The sequence below is a fragment of the Dermochelys coriacea genome, chromosome 2, assembly GCF_009764565.3.
Source record: "Dermochelys coriacea isolate rDerCor1 chromosome 2, rDerCor1.pri.v4, whole genome shotgun sequence".
Taxonomy (NCBI): domain Eukaryota; kingdom Metazoa; phylum Chordata; order Testudines; family Dermochelyidae; genus Dermochelys; species Dermochelys coriacea.
Window position 1 is genome coordinate 204,820,439 of NC_050069.1, and position 24,729 is coordinate 204,845,167.

General features: G+C 41.0%; 1 protein-coding gene across 4 annotated transcripts in view; it reads right to left on the bottom strand.

The window, feature by feature from the left end:
• The window catches only part of PLCL2 (phospholipase C like 2), a 175,773-nt gene that overhangs the window by 43,113 nt on the left and 107,931 nt on the right, over positions 1-24,729 (bottom strand). For 3 of the 4 annotated variants that reach the window (XM_038392111.2, XM_038392112.2, XM_038392115.2), the window contains exons 3-4: positions 21,229-23,715; positions 16,728-16,931 (exon numbers count right to left, since the gene is read on the bottom strand). In XM_038392111.2, coding sequence (XP_038248039.1) covers positions 16,728-16,931; positions 21,229-23,715 — 2,691 coding nt within the window. Of the gene's footprint in view, positions 1-16,727; positions 16,932-17,624; positions 17,824-21,228; positions 23,716-24,729 lie in introns of those variants that run through there. The other variant, XM_043509092.1, reaches the window with a different exon arrangement.

A 24,729-nucleotide genomic window follows, 5' to 3' on the forward strand; every position in this document is an offset into this window, starting at 1 on the left:
GAGATAAGACAGTGCTCAGTCCCACATCAACTTTCTGGTCTGCAAAATGAATTATTTGGAGAAGTCCGGACTGAATAGGACCAGTTCTTTACATAGGAGTTCTTTCAATTCTTGAAAGGCCTTTTCACAGGTCTCGGTCCAGTGTATCTTTTGGAACTGTTGTTCATGACCAGATCTGTGAGAGGTGTGCTATTATTGAAAACCTCGAAACAAACTGGCAGTAGTAGTAGTAGTAGTAGTCCCCAAAAATTCCAAATTTGTTTCTTTGTGGCTGTTTGGGAGGCTGCTTTGATGACCTGGACTTTATCTATAAAAGTCCAGACCTGGCCTTTCCTAAAAGGGTATCCGAGGTAGGTGGCTTCTTTTCCTATCTTACACTTCTTGGGGTTCGCTGTTAGTTGAGCCTGCCGTAGAGACCGAAGCATGGTAGCAATTTGTGCCAGATATTCTTCCCAGGTTCAGCTGTAGATGATGACATCATCTAAATAGGCTTCTGCATACAAGTTATGTGGCTGCAAAACCTGGTATGTGAGGTGCTGGAATGTCACGGGTGCCCCATGGAATCCAAAGGGCATAGTTCAGAATTAATAGAGGCCAAAGCGAGTGGCAAAGTGTGTTTTTTTCTCACGAGTCCGGAGTGAGTGGGATTTGTCAATACCCCTTCTTTAAGTCTAATGTGGTGATATACTGAGCCTCGCCCAATCTACTAGTTTATCCACGTGGGATGTGGGGTAAGTGTCATATTTGGAGATAGCACTGACTGTCCTGAAGTCGATGCAAAATCAGACAGTGCCATCCAGCTTTGGGACTAAAATGATGGGGTTTCGCCACTTGCTTCGGGATTCTTCAATGACCCCAGTCTCCAAAATGGTCTGGATTTCTTCACACATGTTCCTGGGAAGCGGCTGGGGATTCTCCCGGGGGAGTAGTCTTGGTATTGTCTGGATGTGGTGGTACATGTGATAGGTCCTTCTGGGGTGGGAGGAGAACACTGTCGGGAACGCTTTCATGAGGCTTGTAACACGGTGCACTCATTTCTCGTGAGCGCCCCCTGGGTCTAGGGCACGCACCTGCACACTCTCTCTCAGATGTCGCTGCTTTGGCTCCCTCCCAGGGCTCCCTCCCCGGAGACAATGTCTTCGCCCTCTTGAGACTTCCTGGCTACAGATCTCCAGTTGTGCCACTATAGTTCAGTTCCCCCTTTGGGGTCCTTCAATGTCCAGACCACTTCCCCCAGGTGTCTAATAGAGGGTGGGGGGAACCCGGGCCTACCCACTACTCCGGGTTCCAGCCCAAGGACCCTGTAGATCGCAGTTGTCTGCTGTGTCCCTTTAACTATGTCACACATCTTCTCTAATTCCCTGGGCCACTTCCCTGTGGCCCCCGCTCCATCTTCACCCTTACCTTGGGGCCTTGTCCTAATGGAGTACCAGCAACCAGCTCGGGGCTCCTTCTCACTTTCCTCAGCTTCTGGCAGCACTGCCCTGTCCAGGGTTCTGTAGCTCTGCCAGCCAGCCACATACCATCCATACTCCTACACCTCCAGCAAGGAATTGAACTCCCTCTGGCCCTGGCTCTTCTTAATCTAATCTGCTAGGCCCTGATTGGCTGTCCCACACAGCCACGCTAGACAGTCTGGAGGACCCTCTCCACTGCCGTTTTTTCGTGTAGGTGTGGCAGTGCATGAGGTCTCAGCAGGGGGCAAACTGCTGCACCAGAATGAGTTTGGTCACCTCAACTCTACTCCGGTCTGAGTTTCTGGCTTTAGCCACCTCCAACACAGGTCTCAGTTTCTGGGCAATGACATGGAGTTGGGTTCCCAGAGGGTACCTCTTCCCATGGAACCTCTGGCAGAAGGTCTCCTCCATGATGTCAAAGTAATCCAAGATGGCTGCTCTCACCTGGGTGTAGTCCTGGGCAGATTCAGCATCCAAGCCCCGATATGTGGCCTGCACTGGTACCATTAGATATGGTGCCAGTAGGTATGTCCCATTGTTGCTGTTCCTATTGTTGGGCGCCTAAATCTTGAACCAGCTACTGCTGCTGAGTAGCCATTTGCTGCAGAAGCACTTGCTTCTGCTGGTTCTCCATCACCCATTTCAGCAAACTTTCTAAATCCATCATGGATGACATACCAATCCACGTGGTTTTAAATAGGGCTCCACCCTTGGGGTGGAAAGGTGCCTGTGTTCTCCATCAATTTCTAACCATACTCAGTTGGGGATTTGTCAGGAAACGTGGCCTAGTCATCAGGGTTATAACCCATGAACAGCAGAGGGGTGTTGGCATGGAAGCCCGGGCCCTCCCACTCCACCAGACTCCAATGCAGGGCCCTTTGGGACTACCAGTGATCTGGCAACCAAGGCTGACCTCCCTGGGTCACTTCCTATCTTCCTCCCAGCCCTGGGAGAAATGACTTTTTTACCATTTTGTTTCAGGGTCCATCATGAGAGGTCCATTATCTGCAATGTCTACAGCTTCAGAGTCATTTGCTGATACTGCCAGTAGTGCTGGAACTTAACATATGTCAGACAGTAAATTATCTGTATCAATCCCCCTCCCCGCCCCCAAAAAACGACTTTCTTCATCATCCAGTAAAACCAAGGATGAGTTCAAAATCAGAACCAGCAAATTCCAGCAACACTCCAGAGATTAAAAGATTCCTCAGTTTATTTAGGCAACAAATTCTCCCTTTCGTCTTGTTCAGAACAAACATCACATTGACATGGTTCAATTGTTACGACCGGGCTACATTGTACCTGGCAGAGCAGACTTTTCTGGAAGTTTGCTGAAAATAGGGTCTGAGAAGGAAGCCGAACAGTATACAAAAAACACTGACAGGAAATTTGTTAATCTGAGTCTTGACAGATGGAGTGATGTGCACAATCCAGTAACACGTGCTGCTGTGACAACAGAAGCTGTGCTTGTTTATTTTACTGAAACTGTTAACGCATCAGGAAGTGCCCACAGAGCAGCATACTTGTAGCAGCAGTAAAAGCTCTAACAAACTGAATAAAAATTGAAGTGTCAAGTGCACAGCTCTGACGCAGAAATTTGCAAATGTAGAAAAGAAGTTAATTAAAGGAACCTGAAACTTATAACATGTAGGTGCAGTTCTGATTTCATGCATCTTTTAGCCAAAAACTTAAGTACAACTCAGGAATAAAGGAAAAATATTGTTGAAATTGCCAGAAACTTCAGCTTCACTGAATCAAGCAGGAGGATCCACATCAATTCTCCAAGATGTATTACAGAATTTCTTGGTTGACTATTTTGAGCTATTTATTAAGAACTAGCCTATTCTGAGGACAATTTATGAAGAAAATTGTGACGATGACAGAATGCTGGGAATGAAGAGCTGAGCCAGCACTCTGATCACTTAAACACCAATTAAGTCCCCCAATGGGGCCCTGACTGTGCTTAATTAGTGGATTAGAATGGGCTGGGGAGGACTAACAGTTTAGTCCATTAATGCAGAGGGTGGAAGGCAGCACAGGAAGAAAGTTCTGGGGGAGAAAGGCAGGTTAGTGAGCCAGAACCAAGAAGAATCTCTGGGTGGAGAGATCTCATCCCTTTCCTCTTCATTCCTTTCGTCAGAGGAACTGACTTTGTAAGTGGTATATGGATCAATAAAGACTGGTGGAAAGACCAGTGCAAATAAACTACATGTTGGTGATTAACAACTGAAACTCTGCTAATAGGCTGTGTAGATTTAGGAGAAGACAGGAGTGGGACCCCACCTTGCACAGTGACAAAAATCGATGGAACTATCACAGCCAAACTAGTCAACATCGGACTAAAGAGAAATGTAGAAAATAAGCTGAATATACTGAAATTTATTTCCATAGGCCTGGACAAATTGCAGAAAGATGGCTGCTGTATCGCTTGATGCTGTTGATATTTGTAAAGAACTTCAAGAGACACTACTGGCACTGATAGAGTGCACAATGCAAGAGCAACAGTGGAAGAATTTCAGAAAATCCTTAGTCTAGTAAGGCAATGGAGGTGAGCAGCCAAGAATCATAGGTTTGCAACCAGTGGAATAAGGGCTTCAAGCTCTTAGACACTCCAGTTTTCAGCTGACAAATATATCGGAAATACAATTGCAAAAGAGACTCAGCTAGTGAACCAGTAAACAGCTTTCACCAGGAGTAAAGTTTTCCAAAGACTACTCCTAGATTAGCTATCAGAGAGGAAAAATATCAGTCAAGAGCAAGTCCCCAGTACAACATAATTACAGTAGCTTTCTTCCCCCTCCCCCCGCTTTTTACTTTTCTTCTTCTATCCCTTTAATTTCATATGAAATTTTTCAATATTCTTTGGCACTGGTTATGCTGACAAAACAATATTTATTCTAATTCTAGACAGATATTTCAGATAATTAGCTGAGAGACTGCACACCTGACCCAATTGTCTTTGGGTCATTCTTTTGGCATTAATGGGTATTATATATAAATAATTATCAACATATAAATAACTGAGTAATATATATCAATAATTTTATCAAACTCAGCATGCATGTAAATAAAAATGTATTTTTACTATGGTTACTGTGGTTGGTGCAATAAACACCTCCAATTAAAAGAAGCTTTTAATATCAAGTTTTGTGGCAGCACATTGATAAAAGAAACTGCAAACAAGACAGCAATCAATAATAACCTCATAATAGATCAGCCGGGATTTGGCCCAGACAGTCAAAGTCGATTTATAATGAAGTGTAATTGATCTTTCTACTGCTGCAAGTGCTGTCCCAAACTGCCAGTAAGAAACAAAGCTTCTGCATGTTCCTTATGTGTACAACAAGTACTTGTCACCAATACTTCTTCTTGGAAAAGACAAAGATCAGACTAAATTTGTCTGATGCCAGTGATTCATTTGGAAAGCTTGTTTTCAGTATCTCACTGAAAACAGCAAAGAGTAGAAATTATACTTACAAGCCAGGAAAAATTCCTATTCTCCCCAGAAAACAAGTTTACATTAAACATTCTGTGCCCCATAGTGCCTCTGAGGTACCACCCTGCAGTGGGAGTGGTGCAGAGGGTATCTTCAGAGGAGAATTCCTTACTGAACTCAGTAGCATACTGAGTAGCATACTGGTGTTTGCAGCATACTTCTTCTGGGTGAGGGAAACAAGGACATGACCCCTCCTTTTCGATGTCTCTTCTTAACCCTGTTGAGGGATATGTCTTATTCCAAAGGAGAGTTATGAAAGGAGCATCCTTTCTTTCTGAGGAGTGGGGGGGACTTCAGTTGAGCCCCCCTACTGTGAAGGAACATAAAGGAATTGGCCTCTTTGCACTGATTCACCCCTGAACCCGATGGAGAAATAGGACACAATATGGTCCTATATGTGCAGTGTCCCAGAAATGAAAGAGGAAAAAAGTAAAAACAATCAGTAGTACCAGGGTAATATAAAATTTATCAAAACAACAAATAATCCACAAATTCTCCACTAACAAGTTTGCTCGTCTCTCAGTTCATTCTGAACAGAACATTTAGGAAAGACTAAGGATGGAAAACAGAGCCAAGCAGATGCTGCTTCCACATCTCAAACCAGACATTCTCTACATACAAAGACATTAAACTCCTTTTAAAACTCAATACCCATTTCTCCTTACTTCACAAATTCCTTCACTAACACCAAACACTTGGCTTCTCAGGGAAAGCATGATAAATGAACACCAGCCTATTCTATGATATCATATTGTGAGTTGAAGTTGAAAGTTGCCTTGGAAGGAAACTGCGGAGTAAAAGGTAACGATTAAAGAAGTGGTACAAACTGGGGGATGGGAAGGAAAATATCCCAGGTCTGCACACAGAAGCAGAGAGAATGGCCTTTCTTAGAAAAAAATTAATAGGCCCATCACAGTGTCACCTTTCAGGGTGATGATGACAGACAGCAGTGCAAGAAGGCCGGTACGCCGTACCAGCAAGCTATTTATAGCCAGTACGGTGTACCGGAGGAGAGGGCTGGGGGGTGAGGCTGGGAGTTCTACTCCTTTCCCCGCTGGGAGGGGCGGCAGGGAAAGGAACAGAACAACAGCAGCTCCTCCAGTGGCTGTACCGCCTGCCCCTAGCCTCACTCCCCTCCCCCCAGCACCAGCCCTGTCTCCGGTGCAAATGGAGGAGGACAGAGCCCCCAACCAGGTAACATGGGATGGATATGGGGAGGGAACAGGGAGAGCATTGGGGCCCTGGGCTGGGTGGTGAGGAGTCACATGGAGGGTCACATGCAGAGGTCACATGCTCCCCTGAGCTGGTGCCCTGCCCCCCTCCTCCCCCACTACCGGTAAGACATGGATTTTACTTGCACCACTGATGACAGAGCAGGTTCAAGTTAACCATTTGATTCAACCATCAGCTGTAAATGGGACTAATGGAAGGAAGAGAGGAGAACCCTGTGATGTACATGCAAGGGCATAAAAAAGGGGAGAAACTCTGACTTCACAGAAGTCACCACAGAGTTCCCATTCAAGACAGAGCAACTTGCACTCTGCATCATTTGACATTGGAGTCTGAACATTAAACAACATGCAAGCCTTTGAATCTGCCCCTGGTAGACTGAAAGTCCTCCCATGAACCAGGTGCCCCTTGTGACTGCAGCTTTGACAGCAAAATCTGAATCTGCCTTGGATGACAATTTGACTGAAATGCTACAAATCTAGTGCGGAGTGACACCTGATGAAAATTTAAATCTTTCTCAAGGAGTTGTCCAACCTGTTCACTGTAGTTTTCATTAATATTTTGATCTTATTTCTCTTGCTATAACAGATTAATTACCATAATATCAGTAACTATTTAACTACTTTTTAAAACCAGAATGTGTAGGAATTAAATAAAAATGGTATAAAACGATGCCAGGGCTTTTCATAATACTAAATTATAGTCAGTGATCTCAGTTTTCCCTTAAATCTTCATCACTGCAACATCCCATTAATGAATTTCACAGGTTGAATGTTCGTTGTGTGAAGAAATACTTCCTTATGATCGTTTTAAACCTGCTGCCTATTAATTTCTGGTTCTTGTGTTATGTGAAGGGGTAAATTACACTTCTTTATTTACTTTTTCCACACCATTCATGATTTTATCAACCTCTAAATCATATTCTCCATTAGTTGTCTCTTCTCTAAGCTGAACAGTCCCAGTCTTTTGAATCTCTCCTCATATGGAAGCTATTCCATCCTCCAAATAATTTTTGTTGCCCTTCTTTGTACTTTTTCCATTTCTAATAAAGCTTTTTTCAGATGAGGTGACCAGAACTGCCAGTATTCAAGGTGTGGATGTACCATGGATTTATATAGTGGCATTATTATATTTACTGTCTTATTATCTGTCCCTTTACTAATGGTTCCTTACATTCTGTTAGCTTTTTTGACTGCCATTGAACACTGAGTGGATGCCAGATCCCACAAAACTAGCTGACCAGGCAACAAAATGGCAGATGAAGTTCAGTGTTGATAAATGCAAAGGAATGCAGATTTGTCACCTAAAAAGAATGGCTCAGGTGTGTGACTCTCCCTCACATCCTTTGCAGTGAAGACCAATGAAAGAATTAATTTAGCTTCTCTGCAATGGTCTTGTTTTCCTTGAATTTAACTAGCTCCCTCATTTTTGCCTACCTCCCCTTTTTGAAGTTAAATGCTACTGTGGTGGGCTTCTTTGTTGTTCCCCCCTGAAAAGGTTATTAAACGTAATTATATTATAGTCATTACTACTGACTCAAGCTCAAACACTTGATCAAGTGTGCGACCAGCTTCATGAATTGAGCTTTGATAATCCCATAGTCACCATGGTAGCCATAAAGCCCTGAACTGATGCTAAGGATTCATCATCCACATGGATGCTGAAGTCACTGAGTACCATCAGTTATGGTGTCTTCAACACCTTTTGTCTAATGTCAACTGACAAAGATTTGCGTTTGGAGAAAGATAATTAATAAACCAAGACTAGCCCAGCTTGACCCTATCCTAGGACTCTCATACAAAATGAATAAACTATGGTTACATCTATACATGAAACTTGGTGTGTGATTCCCAGCTCAAGTAGACATACTTATGTGAGGTCTCACTGAGGTCACATCCTAAAAATAATAGTGTAGCTGCAGTAGCACAGGCAGTGGCAAGCAGCAGCATGGGCTAGCCATCCCAACTACAAAGTTGCCCAGACTCTCTGGATACATACCAGGGCAGCTAGCCTATACTGCCGCTCGCAGCAGCGTGTGGGCATCAGCCCATGCTACTATGGCTACATTTCTATTTTCTGTGAGCTATCCGGATGACAGCTAGCATGCATATGTCTACTTGATCTGGAACTCACACCCCCAGCTCCAACTGTAGACATAGTCCATATTTGATCCAGTTTTAGGTTAGGAGACCACCTACATGGTACAGACACACCACCCCATCTCCAATCCCCTTAGGCTCATACTGTACCAAAAACTTGACTGATACCAACTGTGTCAAAACAGGTCAAGCATATTATCCAGCCAGGTTTCAGTAATACTTGTTAGATTAGACAGACAAGTTCTCTGTAATAGCTGGCTTCCTTTGTATGATGCCCCAGCATGCACTTTGCTGACATCATCACTCTCATCACATTGCTGCAGACTGGGGACAAAATAAGTATTCTTTTCCTTACCATTGCACAGTTTTAAATTTTTTTCACTATTCCTGTTGTTTATCCTGTAGGGCATATGACATTAAGGAAAAAATGCAATGGTGTGGAAGAACCACTTGCTGTATCTCCAGGCTTCAGTCTGCAACACTGTTCAGTGACGGGTATGATGACACCAGCCGAGTGCATGATGAAGTATCACACAGAGGAAGCTGCACTTCATGAAGTTGAGGGGGAAAAAAATCCCACATTGTTAAATGGTGAAAAAATGCTATGAAATGTCCCCTTTACCAGTCCTTAACCAAAATATCCTGATGCTTTTATAAAGTGTACAGATTACATTCAAGAGTCTTTCGCAGCGTCATCAACCTGGGAAAATAAGCATCTCAGTAGTCTGGGAAACAGACTTAGGTTATTCTCATTACTTTTTTTAATTAATATTAAAATATGCCCTGACTCACTATAGTGTAGACAAATATGGAAGATCTTCCTTTGTAAAATTCCTGGGTAAAATTCTAGTCCCAATGAAGTCAATGGCAAAATCTCCATTGTCTTCTATGGAACCAGTATTTTAGCTCCTGTGTTTATCATTTCTATTTCCTTACTAAATGTCCACTTTACCCACGATACACATTAAGCATCGAATTCAACTACCACTAAAAATAACAGATGTCTTTCCACTGACTTCAAATGCCTAGTAAAACATACCCAAAATTTCACTGTAGTGAATGCTGACTGACTAGAATAATCTTTTTTATGCATTATATCTTTTTGTCAAGAATATGTAAAATAACAAGTGTCCTGGGATGTTCTAATTAAGTCATGCTTACTTGACTCAGTGTTTCTTTAATAACTATACTGTTCCTGTACTGTACTAAAGACTTTTCACCAGTTTTATCCCTGTAGTATTGTACTCTTTAGTAATTACTTTATTACAGACTAACTCTTTCATTGAAGAAGACTTGCATCCTATCATAGTTTATTGATCAAATATATAGAGCCCTCTAGTCACTCACTGTGAAAACAAATTCTACTGAATAACTGTTGATCACTTTGCTAGAGTAAATGTTTACTGTAGTTTTTAAAGCTGGGAAAGTATTTCTGTCAAAGAACTGTTAAATATTAAATTACTGTATCTGTCTTAGATAGACTGACCCTGAAACAGTGGGTGCTTCGAAATTTCCATATTATCCACATGTCACATCCAGAATGAAAGAACAATGTAAACCAAAGATAGCCTATGCACTTACCATGGTAACCAAGGTTTGTCTGAAAAAACATTCCACAAGGTAATGTTTGCTATCATCCTGATTTCACATTGATAGTAAATGACAAATCGGAGCAACTCTGTTAATACATAATTCTGAACAGACTATGAGGCACATGCTAGCACAAAGTAAAAAAAGTAAGAAATTATTATTATGGAGAGTGATAGTCTCTCTCTAAATTAAGACTGAATTTGTCTTCCCATTATATACCTAATTTTCACAACTACCTCCTAACTTAACAGTAACAGGCCAAAAAACAAAAAAGAATGTCCTTGGAATTTGTGAACAGAAAGTGTCCTTGCCTAAGCATCTTAATTTCAACTTGCCTCAAAATGTAAGAAAATGTATCTAGTGTCAAAGTCAGTTTCAGACTCTCCTCTGAGGTGTCCACCCCATTAAATAATTATAAAGCACAGGCTGGATCCCCTTCATGTCTCTCCTCCATCTAGTGAAAAGGCTAATGTTTATATAGTCCCCTTTATTTCCCATCACACCCTGCCAGAAACTGGAATACTAATATGGCTGCCAACAAAAATGGTTACCCACCTTTTTATAACTGTGGTTCTTCAAGATGGGTTGTTCCTGTCGATTCTATTCTAGGTGTGCAGTCATTGGAGATGTTTGACTTAGCAGTATCCCTAGGGCCGGCTGTGTTGCCGCCTTAAGTGTCAGGCTCATGCCCTGGTATATCAGTCGCTGCTGGCCCTGCGCCCTCTTGGTTCCCTCTTGCTGACAACTCCAACAGAGGGGCAGGAAGGCAGGTAATGGAATGGGCCTGAGCAACATATCTCGAAGAACAACAGTTACGAAAAGGTGGGTAACCGTTTTTTCTTCTTCAAGTGCTTGCTCATGTTGATACCATTGTAGGTGACTCCCAAGCAGAATCCTCGGAGGTGGGCTCAGATTTCAAGGCATTGCAGATTTAGCACTGCTCTGCTGAAGCCAGTGTCTTCTCAAACTTGCTGGGACATGACCTTGATCAGAAATGCCAGGTGTGGGCGCAGCTGACCTTTGTCCTTGAGGACTGTATAGGGCAGTTCCAAAGTGAGCCCTGATCTCTGACACCTTATGGCCGACGTTATCGCGATCAAGAAAGAAACCCTCCAGGAGAGAAGCAGGAGGGACCAGGAAGCACAGGGTTCAAAGGGATGACCAGTGAGCCTGGACATCACAAGGTTCAGGTCCCAAGGGGGGACCAGTTCCTGGACGTGTGGGTAGAAGCGCTCCAGCCCTTTCAAGAACCACGCTGTCATGGGATGGGAAAAGAGAAACCTGTCCTGGACCAGGGGATATAGCAATGAGATGGCCACCAGGTGGATTTTGATGGAAGAGAGGGGCAACTCTTTAAGCTTAGGATCCTTGCAAAGGTTCTAGAAAAAAGCACGAACTATAAAGTGTTTACATTTTTTAAATAAAAATTATATAGAAATCTAAACAGCAGCACTGGATGAAATTCACCACTGTGCATTTAATCCAAGATGTCCTGAAGCAAGGCCTGTGAGGCCCAAAGGTGCTGCTCCCAGACCCAATATTGAAATCTTTTCCATTTTTCCAGGTAAGTTGTCCTGGTTGAGAGATTTCCTACTGCCGAGTAAAACGTACTGAACACGGGCTGAACATGCCCTTTTGTCCATGCTCAGCCATGCAACAGCCAAGCTGCCAGGTGCAGCGCCGCCAGGTTCAGATGCAGCAGGTTGTCGTGGTTCTGCAACAGCAGATCTGGTTAAAGAGACAGCTGAAGAGGGGCGGCTGTCGACAGGTACAACAGCATGCTGAATCCGTACTGATGGGGCCATGAGGATGACTCTCGCTCTGTCCTGCTTGACTTTCACCAGGACCCTGTGGATCAATGGTACCGGCAGAAAGGCATACATGAGCGCCCAAAGGATGAGGTCCGAAAGGGAACCTTTGTCCAGATCTGGTGGCAAACTGGTGGCACTTCCTGTTCTGCCTGGACATGAACAGGTCCACCTGGGGAGTTCCCCACCTTTGGAAGATTACATTGACCACCTCCAGATGGAAAGACCACTCCTGGCGAGACGAGAAGGTCTTGTTGAGGCGATCTGCTACGACATTCTTGGAGCTGGGTAAATGGGCGGTGATTAAACGAATGGCATGCTGCACACAGAAGTCCCAAAGGCTGAGCGCCTCCTGACAAAGGGCTGAGGATCTGGTCCCATCCTGCCTGTTGATGTAATACATCGTGGCGGTATTGTCCATCAGGACCTGCACCATCTTGCCTTTCAGGTGAGGCAAAAACACCTGGCAGGCCAGGCATGGATAAGGAGGGCTAGACTGTCCTGTAGTCACAGTCCTGAGTGCTGAGCTCACCCAGGTGGGCTCCCCAACCCAGATTTGAGGCGTTGGAGACCAGGGTAAGCAATGGGGATGGGATCGCAAAGGGAACCCCATGCAGCACCAACTAGCCACCAATTCAGGGACAAAATGACGTGGCTCATCTCCATAACCACTTGGTCCAGGGAGTGCCTATTGGGGATATAGACAGAGTCCAGGCACACCTGCAGAGGCCGCAGATGGAGCTGAGCATGGCTGACACGTATGTGCATGTGCCCCACCAGATGTAGGCAGGTGTGGGCTTTAGTGAGCAGGTGGTTCCTTAAATGGCAGATTAGATCCACCATGACCCTTCTGGAAGGAAGGCCCTGGCCTGCATGGAGTCAAGAATGTCCCAGATGAACTCTATGCATTGGACGGGCTTTGATGTGGACTCTGCCAAATGGCCCTGGCAATTTTGAGGACCCCTTCATGCCAGTAGTGCGACATGGGTAGGGGTAGAGGCTGACAGGATGTTGAACAGGATGTCCTCCTGTTCAGCCAGCAACTCCACTTCCAGGCCCAAGTTTTCGGACATTCACTGAAATAAGACCTGGTGGTCTTTAACATCATTAGGCAGGCCGGCTCTGGAAGGTCCCACGACCACCTTGTTGGGGAACAAAGAGGAGGACTGCAATGGTGGAGGGGGAGCCTGGTCCTCCTCCTCCTCTGGGGAGGATGGCTTGGGGGTAGGCACAGTCTCCTGAGACTCGGCCACGGGGTGTGCTTCTGGTACCTGGTACCTTCTGGTACCTTCGGGCCTGCTGTCGATGGCCGCTGTTCCGTGGCAGTGGCCAACGAGTGGACCGAAGGGGGCATCACCATGACCAGAACCCCCCAGGCATTCCAACATGGATACTGCGCTGGCCACTGGCCTGGCTGCCATTCCCCCGGTACCACCAATGTTGGCTTGGACGTCCAATCTTGTCACTGGGGATGAGGCGATGGGCTGAAGCGGCCCAGAGATTCAGAGGAGTCCCCTTCTGGAGACCATGGCGGGGCTGTAGAGGCCACTGGCACCAATGGTGGGGACTGGCACAAATGGTGCGGTGACTGGGGACAGTGCCCAGGAGCTTGGAGGTGGGAAGGAGATGGGATTGGTGATGGGACAACTTCCAGCATGGTGACCGGCACCGGTAATACGGGGATTGATGCCTCTCTCTCAGCAAACCGCGTTGAGATGGTGGCGACCATGACTATTGGGACGGTGACTGACGGTGAGTCTGTGCCGATCTCAACAATGGCACTGGTGTCAAGCAGTGCAGAGGTGAAGAGCACGCCATCGTCTCAAGGGATCGGCGGTGCTCCACCACTCCCTGGGGAGCTGCATCGGCTGGCTTGCCCTCTTGGGGAGTCTTAGTCAAAGCCTGCGGCACTAGATTCACTGGCAGCACAGGCGGTTTCTGCTCCTTCTTTGCCTGAGCTCTCAAAGGCATTGGTGCCAACAGGAAGTTGGTCCAGTCCCGGCTTTCAGGAATTGGAGGAGGACCTTTTACTGCGCTAATGGTCCCAACTAGAGAGGGCTGACTGTGGGGCTCTGGGGTGGACGGGTGATCCAGGGCAGGTTCTTTGCTTACTGTCAACTGGCCCTTCTTTGACAGCGGTGGGGAGCCGTGCTTCTTTGCCCTCTTCTTTGGTACCAGTGACATAAAGTGGTGCCGGGCGGGCCCCGGTGGTGTACTTCGCACTGATGCCGAGCAGACTCCATAAAGAAAGCTCTGAGCCTGATGTCCCACTCCTTCTGCATGCGAGACCAAAAGTTTTTACAAATCCAGCACCTCTCTTTAATGTGCACTTCCCTCTAGCACTTGAGACAGCTGCCATGGGGTCGCTAATAGGCACAGGCCAGTTACAGGATTCGCAGGGCTTAAAACCCGAAGACCGGGGCATGCCCCGCCGGGGTCAGAGTCCCCACTTGGACCTAGCTACTAACAAACTATTACAATAAACAAGTACTTAACACAAAGAATAACTATATACAAAGCCTTAAGGCACAAAGTTTGAGATAACAAAAACAGCTAGCCCTTGATGAGCAAGGAAAGGTGCTCTGACTGATCACCACAGGTGGTAAAAATGAACTGAGAGGTTGTAGGGCTGGCAGCACCTGATCTACGAGTGCATGAGTGCAGTACTCAAGGGGGCGACACACTGGCCCTACAGAAACTGCTAAGGCAAAAATCTCCGATGACTGCACTCATGGGTATGCGCACACCTACAATGGAATCAACATGAGCAAGCACTCAAAGAAGGAGGATTCTGCTTATGAACCTTAAAAGGGCCTGTGTATCCCATGACATCCATTAGAATCAAATGTAACCATGTGAAATTTTACCATTAGTTCTCAGCCCACAATAAAAATTTTTCTGGAATGTTTCTGTCAAATTAGACAAGGGATTTCCGAGATAGAGTTTCCAAATAATGAAGTGTGTCTCATTTTTTATCATATCTTCAAAATGGCTTTGCTCTAGAAATTCCATTTTTTCCCCTGCTAATCCTGGGATGTGGTGTTGCCTTTATCTTTTTTGGGGAAGGAGATGATTTGTGTGTACAACTTTGCAGATATGATCTCCTTTTATATGTACATAATGAATTCTTCATTTCTGCTGGTTTTCTATAAAGCATGCATCAAGTCAAAGCACGCTTTATATTCCAACAATGCACAGACTAAAAGAGGAAAGGAAAAGCCACATGAAAGACAAAGCCTCAGGGTAAGAGGAATATAAGAAAGAAAGAAAGAAAGAAAGAAAGAAAGAAAGAAAGAAAGAAAGAAAGAAAGAAAGAAAGATGTGGAGGTATGAAACTCTCTGGGAAAGAATGGTCTATCTTGGTGCAACTTGAAAAGTTTTCTGGGAGTTTTATCACTGAGAAATCCCTTTTTTTTTTTGAACAGTTGAAATGCCCAGGCAAATGATTTCACCACCCTGGAGTTAAGGTTGAATAGACATAACAATGACCTTTTTTGAAAATACTTTGAGAATTACCATTTAAAAAAATCCTAATTCTAAAAATCCAGATATTCCAAAACTTATGGATTGTATAGAAATGCCCGGAAAGGAGCAACTCTGCTCCCAGTGTCACCAACTTCAGAACAACCAGACATTTAGACACATTTTCCATCAACAACAACAGAGGTTCATTTTATCTGCGATTTATCAGTAATCCCAACAATTAAGAACACTTTGTACTATAATATCCTAATCTTACAGTAATTACAAAGTATGGTATCATTTAAACCAAACTGCACCTGTGTTTACATCACTGAGCCATGCACCGATCCCATAATTCAACCTGAACTCCTAGTTAACTAATTTTTCTTTCTACAAACAGTGCTACTGTTTAAGCTCCTGTAAGTATGAAGGGTCTGATATGGTTACTATTCCAAAGCTATTTGTGCCAGAAAATTAGCTCTAAAATGTAACTCCATATACATATTTTCAGATCCTAGGTTAGTGGTTTGATTTTCTAATTTTTTTAAAAAGGGAAACAGTTGCGCTGTTTTGTTTGAAAACACAACACTAATAGAAAAATCCTGGAAGAGAATATCTACATATCATCATATTCCAATTTTAGAGGAGTTCATTTAAAAAAATCAAAAGCTCTAACCCTATGTGACAGATTGTCTCTTCCCCGTGCCATATTTCTGCAACTGAAATCAGGTGGAAGTTTTAAACTGTTGGATTTTCCTCCTTACATATACATAATGTAAATTTCATAATTCATCACTCTGCTACAGAATTCATATCCTTTAGTCTTTCTTTACACAGTTCTTTCTTTCCCCATGCAGTATACTTTTAAAATTCTTATGTATTTCTGAATATTTCTAGTTTCTAAAGACACCATTTACAGATTTCCTAAAGTTTTTAACAGCTAAAATGAAAATTAGAGTTGATTATAGAATGTACAACTGCCAAAATAAATGAGACGTATACGAGAGATACAACATATATACATATACATATATATATATATATACATATATATATACATACATATACATATATATATATACATATATATATATACATACATATACATATGAAAAAAAAACATGAGGATTTCAACAGTATCACACAGCTCATAAAATCACAGTTCCTAAAAACATTAACGTTTTCTACTCTTTGAATCAACGGTGAAAAGAACTACAGCTCTATAAATTCAAAAATGTAATGTAACAAATCACTGTACACCTGTGAAAAAGCTATCAATATGCTATGCAACATGCAAAAAGTTACAAGTTAATGCATAAACAGGTAAATTTCTAACATATTTACATACACTAATACAAAGCCTTGTGAATTTGCATGAGGTAAGAGGTATTAATTTTTACATTCACCGCACATAAAAACAGATTCAGATGCTGAATGTTCATGGGAATAAATTTTCAAGCACAAGTAATGAAGCATGAAATAGGAAGTCATATATTAGAATGACCTTTCAAAACAGGCATGGTACAGTATATTATAAAAAGAAAGTCTTTCAAGCAGCATACATAAACCACAAAGGACTACTCACTATGTCATATGAAGTTACAATCTTTTTCAAGACCTCTGGAACAGTCCCTTGTATCTCCATAGTGGGATACTGATCACTGAGATTCAGTAGTACCAATGGTGTACTCTCAGGTCCAACCAAGCGGGTAGACACTGCCAGAATACACTGCATAAGATTTGCTACAGGAGAAAGGCCACATAATTCTTTGAATGAAACGACTGCGTTCTGTTAAAAAGAAAATAAAGAAGTTACTTTACAGTTAAACATGCTTTTTAATCTCTCATTCATTCAGTTTAATAGACTTATATTTCATTGTATAATAGTTATAACCCAGCGATGGTGTAGAATTATCAATGGTTTTGTCCTGGAAAAATTGCAGATTTCCAAAGTACCATAGATATTTGCAATATTTTATTTATCAGAGATATTAAAAATTCAAATAGACTTAAAATCCTGCTACAGAAAATAAATGTTAGTTAGAATAAAGAGGTTGTAATATGCTACTATTAACTTCAAATTTTCAATAAATATAGAAACAATGAACTACAAATCCATGTTGATTGAACAAGCTTTTGAAAAGTTTCAGAAAATATTTAAAATGTTTTTTTTTAAATCCAACTGCTTAAATGTTATGTGCTGAATGTCTCAAATAAACTTAATAAGGTGGAGGGGGCAAGTCAGTCCATTTGTAACTTTAAACATACCTATTGTATGTCAGCATTCTCCAGACATGCTGAGGATCTGCTGGCTCCCACTTGGTGTGATGCCAGAACGCTGCACTCCACTAGTGATGTCACACTATCACTTAGATGACCTTCTAAGAGTATTTGTTAAACCCAATACTGTACATTTCCAAGAGTTTATAGTATTTTTATTTTATTTATTATTATTTATCATTATTATTTATTTGTATGTTGTAGGCTAGAATATAAAATATATATGTTTAAACTTAATAAACATTGAAATATTGTAAACATCAGCCATTTATCTTAATCTTTTAAAATGATTCCAGCCTCCAGTCAATTCCCATGATGGCAGTGCTCTCCACCAAAGTGAATTTACGGTTCTTACACCAAGTGGGAGGTGGCGATCTGTGGCAAGTCTGGAGTTTGTGGACCTGTAAGAGAAAAATCAGTAAGTTTAAGTATCAAATGTTCCAAGTGCTCCCCTTACCTTGGTCATTTGGGATATTCTACACATATTTTAAAGCATATGACAAGTTTATAGGTCGTGAGTGACATTTTTACTTTCTGAAAGACCCTTTATACTGCCAGAAGGGTGTAAAGTTTTAGTGTAAATGGCAATCAGGGCTTAAATACATAAGCCACTTTTAACAGACAAGTTGACCTCAACCTATTTTTAAAAGAACATATTATGTATAAATTTGTATCCATAAGTTATTTCCAGTGCAGTGACTGATACATCACACAATTATTAACATCAGTTTTTAATTGTGAGAGTAATTATCCACTGGAACAATTTAACCTAGGGTTGTGATCCATTATCCAATACTGACAATTTTTAACTCAAGATTGGATATTTTTCTAAAAAAATACGTTCTAGGAATTATTTTGTGGAAGTTCTATGGCCTATGTTACACAAGAGGTCAAACTAGATGATCACAATGGTTCTTTCTGGCCTTGGAATCTATCAATTTTACCTTTCAAATAATTTGTTTTCACTGTTTAGTAAACCAAGGCTATTTGTAATAATTAGATTGGAATTTAATAAAACAATAGGACATCTGAAAAGATTGACCCTATACTGCTTTTCATTCATAGATCTCAAACTTTACAAATGTGGATAAACATTACAAACAGCGATTTTACAGAAAAGAAAACTAAGACCCAGAGAAGTTAAGTGGCTTGTCTAAGGGTACATAGCAAGTCAGCGGCAGGACAGTGAGTAGAATTCAGGTCTTCAGACTCCCAGTTTGATGTCTTACCCACTAGGCCATGCTGACTTTCATGATTCTCTGCACTGCCAAGCAAAGTGAATGTTCTATACCCTATCCAGTATAATCACTGACCTCATACACTCAGCTGTGATAGTGATACAAGCTTTTGTACTACTAACACGATGCATATTGCTGACTACAGAAAAAAGGCCTAGTATGGATAAAGGGATTCTAATGATTACTCAAACAAAATCTTGGTGTAGTTCATTATACTTGTGTGTACTTTATTCCATGAAATACTTTTCTATTTCATATTTAAAATCCCTAGATACCTGAAGTTGTCTGTCTTCTGTCTAGCTGCTATACCATGGCAATTATAGTAGTAAATTAATATGTAATTAAGAAATTAAACCATTTCAAATTCCCTGACTTATACATTTTGCAATTGTCTTTATTTTAATGGAATTTTTTCATTTATTTTTTAGGACAGTTTATAGAGAGTGTAGCACAGATTATATTTATATTACAATTTAAATTTTTACAGACACATTATGCAAATCTGTCAGTTAAAATAATCAAAATTAGCATTCTATCATTCACCTAAACTATATCCCTCTTGGGGACATTTCCAGGTATGCAACTGATAAATTGGGAAGATGTAAATACATCTTTCAAAGTAACAGAATGAAATGCATACAAGGAAATTCCTTCCCATGCACTGACCCTAAAAAACCCTACTAAATTACTTTTTCAAAAACACACCAATCTGAAAAATAAAATAGCATACTAGTTACGAGCACACCTTCTTATTGTACATTCAAGTCTTAGGATCCAGGTTTCTCCTTAAGGCACTTTAAAAAAATCTCCTAGCCTATACACAAAATGGAATTAGAGCCTCTCGTTAATTACAGATTAAATTCATATCTAGTCTGCAATCTAAATCTCATTTACCAGTCATAATCATTCCTCCATATTTTGCTAATGATCTTTGCTTATGGAATGGAATGGGGAAGTTGCAGGAGACTGGATACAATTCATAAGAACAAGTGTGCAACACATCATGCAAATCTGTCAGTTAAAATAATCAAAATTATTCTATCATCCACCTAAACTATATCTGTCTTGGGGACATTTCCAGGTATGCTAGTAATAAGTTGGGAAGATGTAAGTGCATATTTCAAAGTAATAGAATGAAATGCATAAAAGAAAACTCCTTCCCAAGCACTCCTAAAAACCCTAATAAAATTACATTTTTCAAAAACACACCAATTCTGAAAAATAAAATTGCATGCTAGTTACGAGCACACCTTCTCATTGTATATTCAAGTCTTAGATCCAGGCTATTCTTGATTAAGAGAAATCTCCTAGACAGTACACAATGGAATAACAGACCTTCCTTAATTACAGATTAGATTCACATCTAGTCTGCAACCTGAATCTCATTTACCAGGCATAATCATGCCTCCAAATTTTGTTTGTGATCTTTGCATATAACAACATCTTTGGCACAAATCATACTGAATGGACTGGGGAAGCTCCTGGATACAATTCAGAAGAACAAGTGTAATCTTTAAAGTTTGCAATACTGTTAAAATCTTTCATTATTACAACTTTCAACATAACTTTATTCATAAACAAAAGTTATCTGCACTGATATACAGTACAAACACACACCCTTTTAAAATCTGGAATTGACTCTCAAGCACGTTTCTCTGAAACGGTTTTTCTTTAAAGTCATACAAAATAAGAAGATTTAATGGGTAACTTTTTTGATATGGTTATGCTTAATTTTATTTTTTAGTGCTAGGACTTTTACTGTAGTTTTTATATAGTTAAAAACTTCATCAAACAGAATATTAATCTTTACATTTTTCTCTACTTCTGTCCTAGATCAGCAGTTCTTGTACCAGGAATCTTTATCAATACCCAAAAGATGCAATTGAACAGTGGGATCCATAACCCAGCATCTTAGCCTACATTACTTCCTATCATTCTGTGATACTGTATTTGTTTGATATTGCAATCTATGAAACACCCCCTTTTGGGGGGAAGGAGTAACTACATCCCCATTTAACGTGTTTGTAAAATACTAGTGCTCTTTTGGATCCTGGGAAGGGAAAGATCTCTTTGAAAGATCTGCTAGTGATGTGAGGAAATTTTTCACTTCATAAAGAGATGGGGAAGCCATTGAGCTATGTTCCATTTACAGTGTCCTTGAGAATTCTTTCAGATATGAGGGGTCTTTGAATATACAGTAATCTGTTCACATGTTTTCTCCCTGCACTTCTATTTTACTTAATTTCCTAAAGCTGAAAAGTAGCTTCTACCTTTTTCTCCAGTATATCTAGTATATTCCTTCTCAAGAAATAGGGCCAGTTAATAGGCTTGAATTATAGCACAAACCATGTGTTTGTACCAGGAGTTATCTTAATAGACAATATCATCCAGCTGCTGTTCAAACAGAGTCTGTTTTTAAATTCGTTCAGCATAAAAACATGATAAATCAATACTATTATAAAATGCAGTTAACATTTACATAGCTATGTAACACACACTGCAGACACACCATAACGCAAAAGTACAACTGTGGCACAAACACTGATAATTTCGTCGTAAAAACTGTACCTGCATATTTTCTCTCAGATCCGTAGCATCCCATATAGGCTGGAGAGCATTCTTGAATACTTCATCTATGGTCTTAATCCATAATGTTCTCATAGAGGCATATTCCCTGGATTTCTTTCCTTTCCTCACTGAGAGACCCCGTTTATGAGGTTTCCCACCACCCCTTCGATTAGTAATAGCAACATGTACAAACAAGAAAGCATGTGCTAAAATTTCTCCAGTTAAAGATTGCAGTGGAACATGTCTATAGCCTGTCTGTAAACACTCAAAGGGAATAGTGTACTGCCCAATAAATTCATCCCCAATGTAATCATCATCTAGTATTACAAAACGCATGACGGCTAGCTCAGGAAGATTAATTTGAAATTCAAAACTTTCATCAAAAATTGGATTGTCTCCATTCTGATGCACAGTTTTTGTCCTTTTTTCTGCACAGTCTGCTGGGATTCCATGAATTTCTACATATACATAAGGATCTACAACATCACCTTTGGCACCTGACCCTTTGGGTTTAGGGAAGTTTTGCCCACTAATAATTTTAACATGAAGAAGTTGAGGTGAAACTCCAGGCACAGTATCTTTTGTATTTGCACTGAAGAAGGATACTTCCTCTCGCATGATGGCAGGACGAAGGACATAGCCACAATTCCCATTTTGTCGAAACCAACCAATGTTAAGGTCCATCATTAGGCCAGGTGTCTGAAAATTCATGGCTACTATCTGACAGCCACACTTCCAAAAATCCTGGGGATTCATATTACTAGAGTCAATCCTCATAGGGCTAGGAAAAACCCTGGCAAGAAAACGTTTGTTGTAATTTACAAAGTCTCCTGGATTTTCATTGGCATATTTGCTAGCAAGCACTTCATTAAATGAACAAACTTCCCAGTATTTCTGGAGCTGAAATGAGACTTGAAACTCTTTGAACTGAACTGATTTACATATGCTTACCAATTCAGAAAGCTCTTTGCAAAGCTGAAATCGTTTCACTATCACAGTGTTCTGTTGTTCTGCTCCCTCTTTCCCTACTCTTTGTGACATTTCTGCTCCTTCATCTTCATCTGTAACATCTCCCTCTTGCCCAGAGCAATCAGAGGAAAGCTTCTTTGCTTTAATTAGTATTTTCCCTTTAAGTGAGTCAGGTGAGGGAAGATAAGACTCGTCTATGTTTGGAGACTGTGTGTGTAGCTTGTCCCCCAAAATTTTCTTCATGTGTTGAACCATTACTTTCTGCTGCTTAATAGAACAATGATTTTCTAAACACAGAATCAGAGGGTATTCTGAAGCAAAAAATGCGTACTTGTTAATAATGTCAATTACACTGCGGAAGACTATCTGTGATGTCATTGTATGTCCTGTATAAATTACAGGCTCATTATCTGGACCATCCCATACATCCAATTCAACACTTCGGCAACCCATTTTAAGAGCACGAATATATCCTGTGATATCAGATGGACCTCGGAACTGGTCCTCTATCAAGTATGTATTGTGAGATGAGTTTATGAAATAATGGGATAAAGGTTGTTTCATATCCTGACAAACTTTTTTATGCTCTGGATCAAATATATGACAGTCAGGTGAAGTAAGATAATTAGTAAAACCATCCATAGAGAGCCAGCCCTTTTCCTGGCCCTCTTTTGATGGTTCATATTTGTGAATAATTTCAAGACTTATTTCTTCTGTGACATGTGCCATTCCCTGTTCTGCTTCTAAAAACATCATAAGGTCCTTGGTATCTAGGAATTCTTTATTGCTGGAAAACTGAACCAATAAGAAATAGATCTCAGGTCGGGTACAAAGCTCATGGAAAACTTCAATAAATTCTTCCTTTGTGACTTCAGTACCAGTTTTGTCCTTGGATCTATGTAACTCTTTGAACTTCAGCTCAATTTTACTTGTTTTTAAACCCGGATTTAATTTTTTTATAAACTGCACAGCTTTATACAGGGCTATATGTCCAAAATTATCTGCATCAGTTTCACTGAACATTTGTGAAACCCATGAAGTCCGCATATTATCTTGGCTACTTTCTATCATATCTAGTGTATGTTTTCCATAAGAAATTAGGTATCTTAGCCCAGTAACCCAAATGTTTGCAACATCTGCTGAGTTAGCAACGAGATCTAGAGACTCATAGTTATCTCCATAAATAATGGAAAATGCACAGTCTTCTGATATCTGGTCATAAATTCCATTGCTGCGGAATATATCTGTATTTTTTCCTGTTCTCACTTCTTTGATTGATTTAATATCAATCTTTGCTTTTTCTGAATCCTTCTTTGAAGGTTCCCAACGCAGGGACTGCATATCTGCATCTAAAAGAAAGTACCGGTGATATACTCTAGAGTTGGACCGAAACTTTTTGAGCTCAGAGCCTTCAACCATTGCGTTAATACAGTCACTTGCACTACTGATCTTCTTCTCAGTCGGCATGCTGCTAAATGACACAGTCTTCTTCCGTTCTCTCTTTTGTTTTGTACCATCCTGTGGATAAAAAAAAAGTCAATATGAGCTTGTTTATATGACATGCAAAATCTTTATGTTCAAAGTTCAAAAATTAATTGAGGAAAATCTAAAGAAGGTATGTTGGGCAACAAATCTTTTGTTCTGACACCACAAATGCAAAATCTGACACATTAACAATTGCCTAATAATTGTGTTTGCGTAACTATGTATCTGGCATTTTTAAAAACATGTTTTTTTTCTGTATCACAAAGCTTAGGTTTTGTATGCCTACAAAATTTTTGGTTTTAAAAGTAAAAAAATGCATAGTATTTTGTTGGTAGCAGCATGATGAAATAGGTATCTCACGTTCTACTAACAAGATGGTGGGAAATAATCTGTTCCCCTGAGCCCTCATGCAGTCCTTGTAATTATTTGTAGATCCCTGACACCGTATTAAATAGAGTGCTTAGATATCATGGTGATAGGATCCTTACCAGAGACAGACTGATACACAACTAAAGAGACAGGTCATGTCCTCACAGAACTTACAATCTAAGTACCGACAGGCAAAACAACACACACATAGCTCTTCATCGCTCCCTATCCTGCCCACTGACCATCACTGATACACACTCTTCCCATCCTGAACTGGAGAAATTCTCTAGCCATATCTAGCTGCTTTACGGCAGCTTAATAATTTTAGCAGACAGGAGAGTCTGATGGAGAATATTGGGATGTACAGTAGTGATTTGGGGGACAGTCTTTGCTGAGATTATTGGGGTTTAGAAGGTGTCACATAAGAGTATCTTAAGGAAGAATTTAAAGGGGGACAGGTGAAGGCATGGAGGACCAGGTTGGCAACAGTGGTTCAGCCTCAACCTTAGAATAATGATTTACCCACCATTTCTGTTTTGTTTTGACCCTAAAGTTTTTTTATACATTAACTATGCAAGAAATGACTTTTTAAAGAAAAACAATACCACTTAGCCAGCTCCCCTCAACTTCATATCCAGTTTAAGTTCACCTGAATGACAATAACTAGTGCAATATATA